At 43.0% G+C, this 13,439-nt stretch overlaps 2 protein-coding genes across 4 annotated transcripts in view; one reads left to right on the top strand and one right to left on the bottom strand.

Moving 5' to 3' along the window:
* The window catches only part of peli1b (pellino E3 ubiquitin protein ligase 1b), a 53,367-nt gene extending 48,308 nt beyond the window's left edge, over positions 1 to 5,059 (top strand). For both annotated transcript variants that reach the window (XM_006783537.3, XM_087850047.1), the window contains exon 7: positions 524 to 5,059. In XM_006783537.3, coding sequence (XP_006783600.1) covers positions 524 to 1,102 — 579 coding nt within the window. In that variant the 3' untranslated portion in view covers positions 1,103 to 5,059. The remainder of the gene's footprint in view (positions 1 to 523) is intronic.
* A 1,834-nt stretch (positions 5,060 to 6,893) lies between these two features.
* The window catches only part of ugp2b (UDP-glucose pyrophosphorylase 2b), a 38,100-nt gene continuing 31,554 nt past the window's right edge, over positions 6,894 to 13,439 (bottom strand). For both annotated transcript variants that reach the window (XM_087850046.1, XM_087850045.1), the window contains exons 8-10: positions 10,434 to 10,676; positions 10,057 to 10,161; positions 6,894 to 9,750 (exon numbers count right to left, since the gene is read on the bottom strand). In XM_087850046.1, the coding sequence (XP_087706172.1) occupies positions 9,643 to 9,750; positions 10,057 to 10,161; positions 10,434 to 10,676 (456 nt within the window). In that variant the 3' untranslated portion in view covers positions 6,894 to 9,642. The remainder of the gene's footprint in view (positions 9,751 to 10,056; positions 10,162 to 10,433; positions 10,677 to 13,439) is intronic.

Genomic DNA, 13,439 nt, shown 5'->3' with positions numbered 1-13,439 from the left:
ACCTCCCGTTCTTCTCCAAAGACACACATTAGTGGTGTTTTTGAATTGGTCGTCGGTGTGGTTGTCTGTCTCTGTGTTTGCTTGGTAGTTGACTGGCAGCCAGTGCAGGGTGAAGAATTTGGTTCGATATTTATAAAATATGCTAAAGAGTTAACTTTTACTTTTGTGTGCAATCTCATTTGTTACTGAATCCAGTTATGATTTTTTTAAATTATTGCTTTGTGCTGAAAAATATTTAAATTTGGGACAATTGAGACCTTTCTTGGACTTGCTCAGGGGGGCCGAGAACCAATAGCACTTCATCATCTTGCCGCTCCTACCTAATCAGCTCCTGTTGGACATAATGCGGCTTTTGGTGTCATTAAGGTCTTCTGTGCACAATAAATCATCACCTTTCCACTTTTTTTGTTTAGCTTTAAAAAAAGTTGTTGAAAGCAAGTTTTTTCTTACCTGGGGGTGAAAATCTCAGTTTTGTCTAATTTTGACTCTTTGTATAACCTGCTACCCTTCCTCTGTCTTTCAGGTGGAGACGGAGAGTCAGGAGCTCGTTGACGGCTCCCTTATCGACCTCTGCGGCGCCACCCTGTTGTGGCGCACTGCTGAAGGCCTGGCCCGCACTCCCACCCTGAAACACCTGGAGGCGCTGCGGCAGGAGATCAACGCGGCCCGCCCGCAATGTCCCGTGGGCTTCAACACGCTGGCCTTTCCCTCAATGCGTCGCAAAGACACACCTGACGAGAAGCAGCCCTGGGTCTACCTCCAGTGCGGTCACGTGCACGGCTACCACAACTGGGGCAACCACCGCGAGGAGAGGGAGGGCCGGGAGGGCCGCCTTAGGGAGTGTCCCATGTGCAGAACCAAAGGGCCGTACGTGGCGCTGTGGCTGGGCTGCGAGGCGGGCTTTTACGTGGACGCGGCCCCACCCACTCACGCCTTTAACCCCTGCGGTCACGTTTGTTCGGAGAAGACTGCGGCCTTCTGGAGTCAGATCCCGCTTCCTCACGGCACACACACCTTCCACGCCGCCTGTCCCTTCTGCGCCCAGCAGCTAAGCGGCGAGCAGGGCTACGTCAGACTCATCTTCCAGGGACCCCTTGACTAACGGCGGGAACTTCCCAGCGTTCTTTGGAGGTTTTATTTGGATGCTGACCCCGTATTTAACACGGGGACCTTCCCAGATCAGTTTTTTTCTGGACTTTTTGTCTCTCTCTCATTTTTAAGTGACCTTTGTATTGCTTTTTCATGAATGACGACAAAGATTTCTATATTTTCACGTGAAACCAGAGACAGAAAAACCAAACAAAGAACACTGCTGGGTCAAACCTTTTTTCGCGTTTGTTTCTCGGAAAGGACTTTCAACAGTATTTATCTAAATTACTAACACACCGCAGCGCAAACCTGCGGTTTTATTCATGTTTATTGTTGCATTATACATCTGTGTACATCTCTTAGAGCTAATTTAAACAAAGATGTTTATTTATGGCCCTGGAGCATCGCTTCATCCTTTATCTGTCAGATAACTTCAATACTATTAAGCGTTTTATTTTGAAACTTCAGTATATTGTTAACCAGATATAAAGTTTTAGGTGTGTTCTGAGGGTTTTGTTCTGTCTCTCTCTGCCTTGTTCACCAATCAGATCTGTCATATTTATACACCCCGTCCTCTCACGTCGTGTGTTTAAACCCTTCAGTTATTCTTCTGTCTCATTAGCCATCACCGCAGCCTTTTTCCCTTGCAAAGCAATAGATCTGGAACTGAAACCTCCTAAAGCATTATGGGAAACCGAGTCTTCTAGGCATCTTTGCAAATGGCCTGAATGACTGCTCCCTCCCTTTAAAGTGAAATATCTTTGTGGGTAAGTGAGTGAATCTCTACGCAGCCATGTAGCTAATGTTATACTTTACACAAACACACACACACTTGCAGACACACACGCTGACCAGACCAGAGGGGTGCACTGCAAACCGAGATTAGTGGATCAGCGAGGTATCTTTATCCTCAAGTCAGACTTTAAGTCACAAAGATGGCTAGATCACATGGTACGTTATGCTGGTGACATAATCTGCTCCAGACTGCATTAGGTGTAATGTTTTGAAGGAAGGAGTACCTTTTAATAAAACTGGTGAAGGAAGACGTGCAAAATGCGTTGCATTGTCATTGGGAGTTCTTGCATTCAGCTGGTGATGCAGGACATGTATAAATAGTAATTTTATGCTTGACCTGAAAGCATATGGGGGGCATATATGACCTGAAACCAGCAACTGAGCCCATTAAGGTATCAGGAAAGTGTTGACTTCAATACAACCAGAAAGTGTTCTTGTAAACAGAGGAGTCGCCCCCTGCTGGCTACCTAAATGAATGCAGGCATACGGTTTTCAGCCATCTTTTACAGTGAATATGGTTAGAAGTGAATGCGCTGGGCAGACTGTATTATTGAAGAAAGCCTGGCGGCCACATTGACCTTGCTTCTCAGCACACCCCTCTGGTCAGATGCTTTTCATGTGTGGACAGTGTCTGGTTTATTCTGCGTGATAACTGGGATGTCTGAGGCACACCTGCACAGTCAAAGCAAGATCACTACTGTGCCAGATCCTGTACGGTTTTCTGATCGGTATTAGTATTGAGCTCCGAATGTATTAGACGTCCTTTTGACAGCATTGCACTCACGCCAGTATTTTAAAATCCATTTCTTGTCACGTGCCCTACTGGAGGCTGGAAAAAATCGACGCACTATTTGTTCAGCTACACCTAAAAGTATGCAAACCGAGGCAGTTGAAGTCATTTCAGCAGGTTTCTCCTCCTCTCGTGTGAATCGTCACAGTGCAGGAAGTCCCAATCTGTCTTACGCATCGAGCGAGCAACAAAAAGCAGGAGATACAAACACATCTGCTGTGGTTTGACTCAGGTTTGACACAAGCACACACACACGCACGCACGGCTTTAAGCTTCTCTTTATGCACGTGTGTGCGCTCATTAGGGCTTCGTGTTAACTTGTTAACTTGTGCTTTCCAAACAAGGTCGAGCTTCAGATATCAGGGCTGCTCTTAGTTATATTTTATGTTGATTAAAACCAAGAATGAGAGCCAGAGAGAGTCAGGCTTCATTTATTAACTTTATAGTTAATATAGTAACTTGGAGAGCTATTATATATACATTTCTTTCAATATAGTGCTGAGTCATTTTAAGCCTTTATGAGAGAAAATAGAAGAGTAGAGCATAAAGTGTGAGACATGAAAGGCCTCGTTTTGTAGTTTGTTTCCGATGTAGAGCTCTGATTAAAATATAATATATTATTCGATAACCTTTTACTACATATGATGAAAACTGTCTTCCACTGATGCTTTTACTTTAAATAAGGACCTAAACAACTAACTGCACTCTATTATCTTTATATTTAAACCACATAAATGCTTAAATCTGTAAACACCTTACGCCCTGGAGTTTCTTTTAATGGGACTTAATCTGAGGAAAGAAGTTTTTCTCTGCTGACATCTTAGCTTCAGGATGGACGAGTTAGCCAGACTCGAGACAACCAGGTTCGAGATAAACACGGTGGAAAAGCCGCACAATGATGCCTCTTTATTTTTATTAATTTTGTATTGATTCATTGGAAGCGGATAACAAACTGCTTCAGAACTTATCATAGAAACTAAATGTGAACAATAACTGCATGTTCGAACTAAGTGTAGAGCTCTTTAAGGAGAGATTTTTGTTTCAGCTCCAGTGCATGGGTTAGTTATGTGTGATTAGTTATTTAATATCTGCCCGCCAACCCGTCTGATAATCCTTTGACTGAAGAGTAAACGACATTTAAACGTGACCTTAAACTTGAGATTTGATTCCTCTAATAACATCAGACTTGCACTAAACCACAAATATTTTTCTTGTCTAAACTTTTCTTTTTAAAAGTCGCAGCACTACAGATGCTCCAGATTAGATTCTCTTAAAGTAGCTTTGCATGAGTCACAGTTCAAAATAATCCTTATCTTTTACTGTGCCTTGGTTCCTCCCATCAGTTCGTCCTCTGCATGAAACAAGCAGTTTTATCCTTTTTTTTTTAATTTAAGCCAACTTTCTTCTGATTGGCTATGCAAACAACAGGTGGGATGTCAGCTCTGAATGACATCATACAGAGCTAAAAGTCAGAGGGGAAAAAAGAAATTCTGAAACTAGTTTGAAGCTCTGCCTCGAAAACAACGTAAAGCAGAGATGCAAAATAACCGAATCCAACTCCGTCTGCTGAGGAAGACTGTGTGCTGTGATCAAAAGCTCTGGATGAGCTACTACAGATCATTTATCAGATGCTGTTTGAAAAGTTAATGCTGACCTTGGAGACTACTGTCCTGATATTTGGAGCTTTATGTGAAAGCACAGATTCTCCTGCTGCACACATCTGTAACATCGCTGCTGTTCGCCCACTTCGCTCGAACGAGACACACACTCAAACTGTAGAAACCTCCAGAAAACGAAGCAGCTTTACTAACCAGTCACTTCCAAACTGTTCACACAGAGCCTCAGGTCTGCGTGGACACACTCGTATCTGCAGGTAAAAGTAGTGCGTGTGAGTGCGAAGCTGTAATTTATACGTTCGTGTTGATTGTATGTGTGCAGTTTGTATGTGTGTTCCTGTGTCCACACATTAAGTAGCTCTCCAGATAACGTCCATCAGTATCCTCAGAGTGCAACACACTAACTCACCTCAGGGAGAAAATACGAATATGAATCACACACACACACAAACACGCACACACACAGCTAAGGTCTACTGAGGATACCTCACGAGTTAGAAGTCAAATCTGGATTCAGATGTGCGTCCTGCCTCTCTAACCCAGTCTTCTTTCATGGATTAAGTGTGTGATTTTTAAGGGCTTCCCTCCGTCTCTGTACTGTTTCTCTACACGAACACAGGCCTGACCCCGCCCCCGCCCTCCACTCGCTCTTCCTCCTCCTCTCCTGTTCGGAGTGTATTTGTGCTTGTAAAAGGCGAAAGCAATGAATGTTTCCAGCAAACACTTTTTTGTAAACGACTTTAAACAATAAAGTGTAAAAGTGACACATTTCACTGCGTGCTGGGTTTTATTTGCATCGTCAGTGCAAAGTTATTATTAAACAAAATTTAAGCTAACTGAAACAAAAACTACGGTTTACACAACAAGTTAATAGAAGTGAGAGGAAATAGCTCGATCAGATTTACCTGTTGATTCTACAGAAGTCTCATTTTTGTTCTATTGACTTTGAATCAACTCTTAAATAGATACATTTAGGTAGTCTTTCAAATTAACTGCTGAAAATTATGTCAGAGGGTTACAAGATGCTGATGAGATCTGCTATGATGTATGAAATGAGATGAAAAAGACAAAGAGGCACAGCTGGAGATGACAAGTGAACATAGTCAAAGGAGCTTGCAAAGAAAAGCGTCTGGACTTCTTTAAGTTACTTGAAGACGTTTCACCTCTCATCTGAGAAGCTTCTTCAGTTCTAAGGTCAAATGGTGGAGAGTCCCAGATATAAACCTAGTGGGAGTGTCCCCCCACAGAGGGACACGCTCAGACAAAAACTGGTTCACCCGAAAGACAAAACGCCAAAACACAGACTTAATATGGTGTATGCCGTACAGTGCAGCGAGGAATGCCCAGACCTCTACATTGGAGAGACCAAACAGCCACTTCACAAGCGCATGGCACAACACAGAAGAGCCACCTCCACAGGACAAGATTCAGCTGTCCATCTGCATCTAAAGGATAAAGGACACTCTTTCGAGGATGCCAATGTTCACATTTTGGACAGAGAGGACAGATGGTTTGAAAGAGGAGTGAAAGAAGCCATCTATGTCCACTGTGAGCGACCATCTTTGAACAGAGGCGGTGGTTTACGACACCAACTCTCTGCCATCTATAATCCAGTTTTGAGATCCCTTCCCAGACGCCTTAACGCCCACTCACACCCTGGGCCATCTGACCTCAGGAATTCGCATGATAAGGTGGGGCCAGGTTTCACAATGAACTCACCCAAAACTCTGGCTGATTGGGACCCACACCCAGTTTCACACCTTGGCTCAGGCGATTAGAGGATCATCAGGGGGTCCTTTTGTCCCTCTGTGGGGGGACCCTCCCACTAGGTTTATATCTGGGACTCTCCACCATTTGATCTTAGAACTGAAGAAGCTTCTCGGATGAGAGGTGAAACGTCTTCAAGTAACTTAAAGAAGTCCAGACGCTTTTCTTTGCAAGCTCCTTTGACTACGATGACCTGGATGACTGAGAACCTTCACAGACACAAGTGAACATATTAAGATTTTCACTGGGAGTGAGCAGGATGGACAGGATTAGAAAGAAGTACATCAGGGGGACGGCTCAGGTCGAGCAGCGTGGACATGTGCAGTGGAGAGGGTCGTGGATATGTTGGACAAAGGAATACTGAAGCTGGTAGGCAGGAAGAAAGAGGGAGTACCCAGTAAAGGTTCATGGATGTAGTGAAGGATTACATGAAGAGAGTTGATATGACAGAAGAGGATGCTGGGATTGGGTGAGATGAAGGCAGATGATTTGCTGTGGCGACCTGTAAAGGAAATAACCGGAAGAAGACAGTCCAACCCGAGTTCAGGGTCAGTTGGTATCTCTTAAATACAGAGAGCAGCTGCTTCTGCACATTGAGTTGATTGCTTTATGAGTCGAGTTTATGAACTATTAATTCATACCCTGACTGCTCCATACACATGATTTCTGGTGCTTTTACACTCAGAGGCCACCAGGTGGTCATACAAATGATTAGAATGAGTAAGGAAACTGGATCAGTGTTCTGGATTTCTCTGCAAACCTTCCAGAAACATTAATAAATGTTCCGCCGACATCTCTCAAGAGTTGACTGACGGACAGATGACACAGTACACGTGTTCGGTATTTCATATTGCACTTTATTCACCTCTGAAGAGGCAGAAGCGGTCTGGGCTGAGACCTCGTCGCTGTCACAGATCAACACTTATTGCTTTCGGGCTCTCGCACGTGTCGGACCCATCTCAAGTATACTCACGCTGAAACTTTGTGTACATGTACATATGTAAATGAATATGTGTGTATGTGTGCGTGCCCCAACACTGCAGAAAACACAGCACCTCGTGTCTTTGGGTGAAGGAATAACGCTGAGTGATGGGATGGGCAGAGAAACCGGAGAAACGCTGAGGTTTGACACGACATGAAGGTGAAAACAAACCGGAAAAAAATAATACACAACAATGTGATGTTCTCGTCAGCTACTCCACACAGAGACGAATAAAGGCCTTCACTTTAAAATTACATCCTGTCCCAGAAAATCTCATATCGCAGTACCCAATTATTTCTCAGCACAGACGTCGCTGCGGGCTTCGTGGGCTCCACTAATTCAGCTTAAAGCTGCTCTGTTTAATCTTCATGGCAACAACAGATCTAATGACGACTCGCGCGTTTTAGATGCGGCTCGTAGTGAAAAAAAGCAGCAGGAGAGAGCAGCAAAGGACACAAAAGTCACATTTCCATCAGAACGCTGCTCGAAATGTAATATCTTTGGGTCTTCATCCTTTGAAGCCAATAAACTGAGAGGGTACGGTGATATGACACTAGTGAAACCTGAAACTAATGAAAGCCAAGCTTCACTTGAGCCACATGCATAACAAGCCGTCGCCTTTGCCATTTATTCTCACGTTTCCAACGGTTCTGAGTGTTTTGAACACATGCAAACACTGACTTGTGGATGGTAATGCAGTTAAAATCAATGAGAAGTCTGTATCAGCTACATCAATACTATATAAACTGGAGAGCTGGTGTTATTGATCGTTTTAATCAGCTGATCCGACAACATCAGACAATCTCAGAGCATTTTGGTCAAAAAATGTGCCGATATGAAAAAGCTTTATACGGTTTTTATACTTTTTTGTTTGTGTTTTTTTTACTGAGCATGAGGCACAAAAGCGATATTTAGAAATTATATCATTCAGTTTCTGCAGCAGAGCAGCCTCGCCTCAATGCTCTCAGAGCTCTCACAGCTGAGCCGATGGTACTACAGAGGTCGGTCCATCCTCATAGTGCAGCCGACAAATTGGTACTCCCGGGACACCTTTCACAAGTGGATACAAGTACCAAAGTCTTTTGTGGTAAAGTCAATTATCCATTTAAAAGCTCATTTTCAAGAGGCTTGCCAGATGAAGTCAGCTAGACTTTTAAATGATCTTAGTGTCAAATTACACCGAGTCCACTGAGCAGAGTCGACTTTAGAAGTCTTTGTCTCATTTATAAACATTTGATTCAGAATAATTTACTAACAGGAGCGCAGGGGTGCAGGATGGACTGACAGGGTGTGCACCCAGGGTAAAAGGAGCTTTCACTGTTGTAAAATACATGAAGTGTAAATTCATTCTCATTGGATGAATATAGGCAGATAGTTAAATGTTCAGACACAGCTGTATTAACCACAGTACCTTTTTTAATGGTGCTGGTAATTTGGACGCATAAGAGTCGCTAAATCAGACCAAATGTTCTATTTCTGTTGGAAAATGAATGCAGAGAATCTTATTCTGTCTCATAAAATATCAGAAAACCTTAAAAGTACCCTCAGTGTTTGTATACTGTCATAAACACCACTGTTGTAATGTTTCAATTATAAAATATTTTAGTTAGAAATGAAGCAAAGAAGTTCTGAAGAATCTTTTAAGCTGTATACTTGAGAATTCAACTGACTTCTCTATTTTTGGTGCTTGTATCCACTTTGTCGCCGTTACCTGCTACATTTGAGGGCAGACTGAGGGCAAGTTTGTGGAATAAACTGCTGACACGCCTGATATCTAAATTTTTTCCTCCCTAATAAAATGACATGTGCATTAGCCCTGAAAATCCAGCAGAGGTTCCTAATGACACCTCTCCAAACCAGTGCTAAGCGCTGCATTTCCACTTGGGTGATGTACCAGTAAGTCATTTTTGCACTGCTAGACATCCTTTTCTGTTGTATTGTTGAACTCAGTGGTAAATCAGGACCCTGTGCTGGGTTTACTTTACACAACTCGGTGTGTTTTGCTGCGGCTAAATTGCGAAACCCTATCGAGTCCAGCAGAGACGTCTTTGTGCTTGAAATAAGAGGTCAAAACCTTCCCGTAACGCCCATGACTTCATCTTTGTGATTGCATTAGCAGTGCGAAAAACCCCAAATCTAATTTGCTCTCCAAACTGTACCCCCACTAGTGTCCCTAATAATATGTGAGTATATCAGTATATTATCCCTACCTATTTAGAATATATTATTTTTTATTTTCTGGCCAACAAAAGTCAAAATCAATATAGAAGAAAAGAAAACAAGGGTTGAGTTGTTTCCTCTCTAATCTGGGTAAAAGTGTTTAAAGTGATCGCTAAGATTAGTTCATTAGTAATACTTTTAAAGGTTATGTGATGAACAGCCTGCAGAGGGCAGTATTTCCCAGCTGCTTCCAACCATCAAAGCAGGCGAACTGCTTCTTAATGCTGAGACGGCAGGGCAGCACTGCACATGCAATCACACTCAGCCTCCAGGGGAAAAAGTCATATCCTCTCACAATCTCTTGATGTCGGGTCAACATGTCAAATGGGTCACATGACAGGGATTACGGGGGACTACGTCACACGATGGGGGTGAAGAAGGCCTCAGTGGTCCAGGATGCGGAGGTTGCCGGATACGATTTTGTTTTCCAGCATGGAGCCAGCCGGAATATCGATCCGATCTCCGTGGTTGGCGATGATGATGACGGTGCCCTGTGGAGACAGAAATGATGACGGGACTGAATTTAATTAAAGCCGTAAATCAAAAACAGAAGCACGCAGGTTCAAAGTCTGAAATTAATGTCTTCAATTCTCTCTGCACTTCTTCTCCACCACATTACTAAAACAGCGAGTTTTTACTGTCGGCGAGCTTTCTGGATTTATTACGCTTAACATTGTTGTATTCAGAGTAAATTAAATAGCTGCAACACGTTTTGTGGCCATGAAAACAACTGTAGCTCACATGCTGGCATTATGGAACAAAAGAAAACAAAACCAAATCTGACTGCAGAGCTTCACCTTAAGCGACACGTTTTTCCCAAAGGTGACGTCTCCGGACACCGTCAGATGGTCGAGCTCCAGCATGTCGGGAATGCTCTCGAAGCGGATCAAGTATTCCTGAACCTGAGCGCAGACACAGAGAAAAGTAAGTCAAAAGTAAGCATGTGAGCTTTTCAAGCCCACAGATCCTTTGGCAAATTAAATTACCGACTAAATACCGTCACTGAGAATCGGAAATTTGGGGGCATCAGTGGTGTAACCTCTGAGGATCAGGAGATTACTCAGAAACCTTCTTGGAAGAATTTATTGATTTTACGACCCAACTTTAGCATCCCATTTAACATCTGCACACGCAGTGACAGATGTTCCGATGCTTCCACAGCTGGTGCGATTACCTTGGTGAAGGAGCTGCCCAGTTTGACGTGCGGTGTTGTCGGAAACTCTCTCTTCGGGCTCATGTTGAGCGAGCCGGCGTCCAGGCTGTACAGGTTGGACATGACCAGGAGCAGGTCCGACGTAGTCTTGACCGGCAGGAAGCGGCTGCGGGGAACGTTTATTCCCAGGGCGTTGTCGAAGCATTTGATGGCCGCACCCACCGCAGTCTCCAGCTGGATGACGTTCTGCCCGCCGTCGAGCGTCTGATGAACAGGAGAGGGGAGAGGACACGTTAACTGTTTTTCTTTTCCTGCTTATTTCCAACAACGTGAAGAAAAATGAGACTGAGCACAGCGCTAACACCACGTTAAAGTCCGAATCACGCTGTTCCCTACCCAACATGATTTAATAAAAACAAAGGTGCACGTCTGTGCCCCTAACTGTACAGTCTTTACTATAAAACTACATTTAAATTATGCAGCAACTCCCAACAGAGAAGCTTCTTCACCCAAATTAAATAAACAAGAGTCGAACTGTGATTTAAGCCAATGGCGGTCCACATGTCAGTGGTGATATCTCCTTCCATTACTTATTTTATTATTTTCCCATTACTAAACACTCCACCTGTACAACTAATAATATTACCCTTCAGATCATCTGTACTTTGTGTTTAATCCTAATTAGTGGACATTCATTTTATCTTAAGTGCCTCTAAACCACGACAGCGCACAGTTCTGCAGTGTGCAGGCCTCTAACTGAAACTGAACCCTCTAACTGAGTGGTTTTAGTGCTGTGCTCTTATCTAGATGGGACCCACACTTATGTAAAACTACAGCTCCTGCACAGTTGTGTCCAGTTTGCATAACACTTGCAATCCTGCACATGAGTGGAAAATTTCATCTGTACCTATCGGGCCAAGACAGCAATAATCAGGGAGGAGGCTGTGGTTCAGCTGTGAATTTATTACACTGGCTGCAGTTTTGGACGGCCTGAGGCGACGCTTCCCCCCCATCAGGGGGCCAGAGGCCCGCAGTGGCAGTGAGTGAGCAGGACCGAAATAACACAAAGTCACAGCAAGTTACATTTGTTTGCTGTGCTGCTTTAAATCAGGATTGCTCTCAACAAGGACTCTGCAGGGCATTAAAGAACAAAGATATGTGGGAAATAAGTCATATTTGGACAAATTAGGTACAAGATTAAATTCACTGATTAAGCATTTACTCAAACATTTGCTTTTTTTCTTCTGACTTAACATGACCTGTGCAAACCTCACTGAACGAGGGAGGAACCCCTGTTATTGTGTTAGCGTTGTCAAAAGAGGGCAAATATAAGCTACAAATCCAATCATCTAAGCATCTAAGAAGGGCCAGACACATCTCTGAGGTCCTCTCAGGCCTTTGCTGCGTCTTTCCCATTTCTCAAGAACAAGATTTTCAGATACTGTTCATCTGCTGCCATGTACTCTTTTGTCTTCCACTTGTTCAGTTCCTCCACATTTAAAGAAACTCTACAGTTTTTGGCGAATAGCTCTTGAGGAATCACATTTTCATTGCAAACATACTACCATTTTGTGACTGTCAAACAGTTTGGCAATTTTTGTAAATTCAACTTTTACGACAGGCTGCTAGTAACAAAAGGGCTAAAGATAGAATTTAAAATTGGTTTACTGCTAAATTGCCTGTTGTGCATAGATGATACTGCTTCATCTCTTGAGTTAGGTGCTTGAATGATTCATATTTCAGTGTTAAGTAAGTTAACAAACAAAAACATCCATCTATAAACAGTCCGGCGCAAAGACGGGACTGAAAGTGAGTGAAAAAGCTTCTGCTCACAGAAGTTTTGAAAGACCTTTAGAAACCCTGAAGAACTATTGCTTCAGACCACTTTAAAAAACAACAACAACAACAACAAAAACCTTTTGGTGAGGGATGTGAGAGTTGGTGTTTACGACACCAACTCTCTGCCATCTATAATCCAGTTTTGAGATCCCTTCCCAGACGCCTTAACGCCCACTCACATCCTGGGCCATCTGACCTCAGGAATTCGCATGATAAGGTGGGGCCAGGTTTCACAATGAGCTCACCCAAAACTCTGGCTGATTGGGACCCACACCCAGTTTCACACCTTGGCTCAGGTGATTAGAGGATCATCAGGGGGTCCTTTTGTCCCTCTGTGGGGGGAAACTCCCACTAGGTTTATATCTGAGACTCTCCACCATTTGACCTTAGAACTGAAGAAGCTTCTCGGATGAGAGGTGAAACGTCTTCAAGCAACTTAAAGAAGTCCAGACGCTTTTCTTTGCAAGCTCCTTTGACTATAAATTATGTCTTGCAGCCCAACTGCAGTACTTTGACTGCCCACCAGGGGGCTGCAGCCCATACAGGAAGTTGCTCAAAGAGAGGAACTTGTACCGAAAAAAAAAAGGACATATCCAAATTAGGATAGGTGGATCCTGGATGCTTTTCCAAGTCCAGCGCAATACATGTGTGTAAGAGGAGGAAGAACAAGCGCAGAACCTTCTGTGGGGATTATATCTTTTTAGATCATTTTAATATCATGTTTATTCTCTTATATCCTTTTTATTAAGCTTTGAGTAGTGGATTAAAACATTTATTCAATATATTACACATATAGTTTCAGTTATGTTATTACACATATTGCAAATGTGCTTACAGAAGAGTCGGCCTTCTGTCGGGTAAGAGGTTATAAGCTTTAGTTGGCGAGGTGAGAGGTGAGACAAGAGTGCACTGAGGTCGAGACACCCACACCCACACACTAATATATATATATATATATATATATATATATATATATATATATATATATATATATATATATATATTAGGGGTGCAACGATACACAAAATTCACGGTTCGGTTCGGTTCGATACTTTGGTGTCACGGTTCGATATTTTTTCGATACACAAAAAAATGTTGATGCCTTTTTATTAATTTGTTATTTATTAAACTTTCACGGCACATTCTGCACCACATCTCTGTGCGTTCATCATTTGTTTGAAGCCAGCT

The sequence above is a fragment of the Neolamprologus brichardi genome, chromosome 13 (genome assembly GCF_056152115.1).
Source record: "Neolamprologus brichardi isolate AB-2024 chromosome 13, ASM5615211v1, whole genome shotgun sequence".
Classification (NCBI taxonomy): Eukaryota; Metazoa; Chordata; class Actinopteri; order Cichliformes; family Cichlidae; genus Neolamprologus; species Neolamprologus brichardi.
Note: the sequence above shows the minus strand (reverse complement) of the source record. Positions and strands in the feature narration are given on the sequence as shown.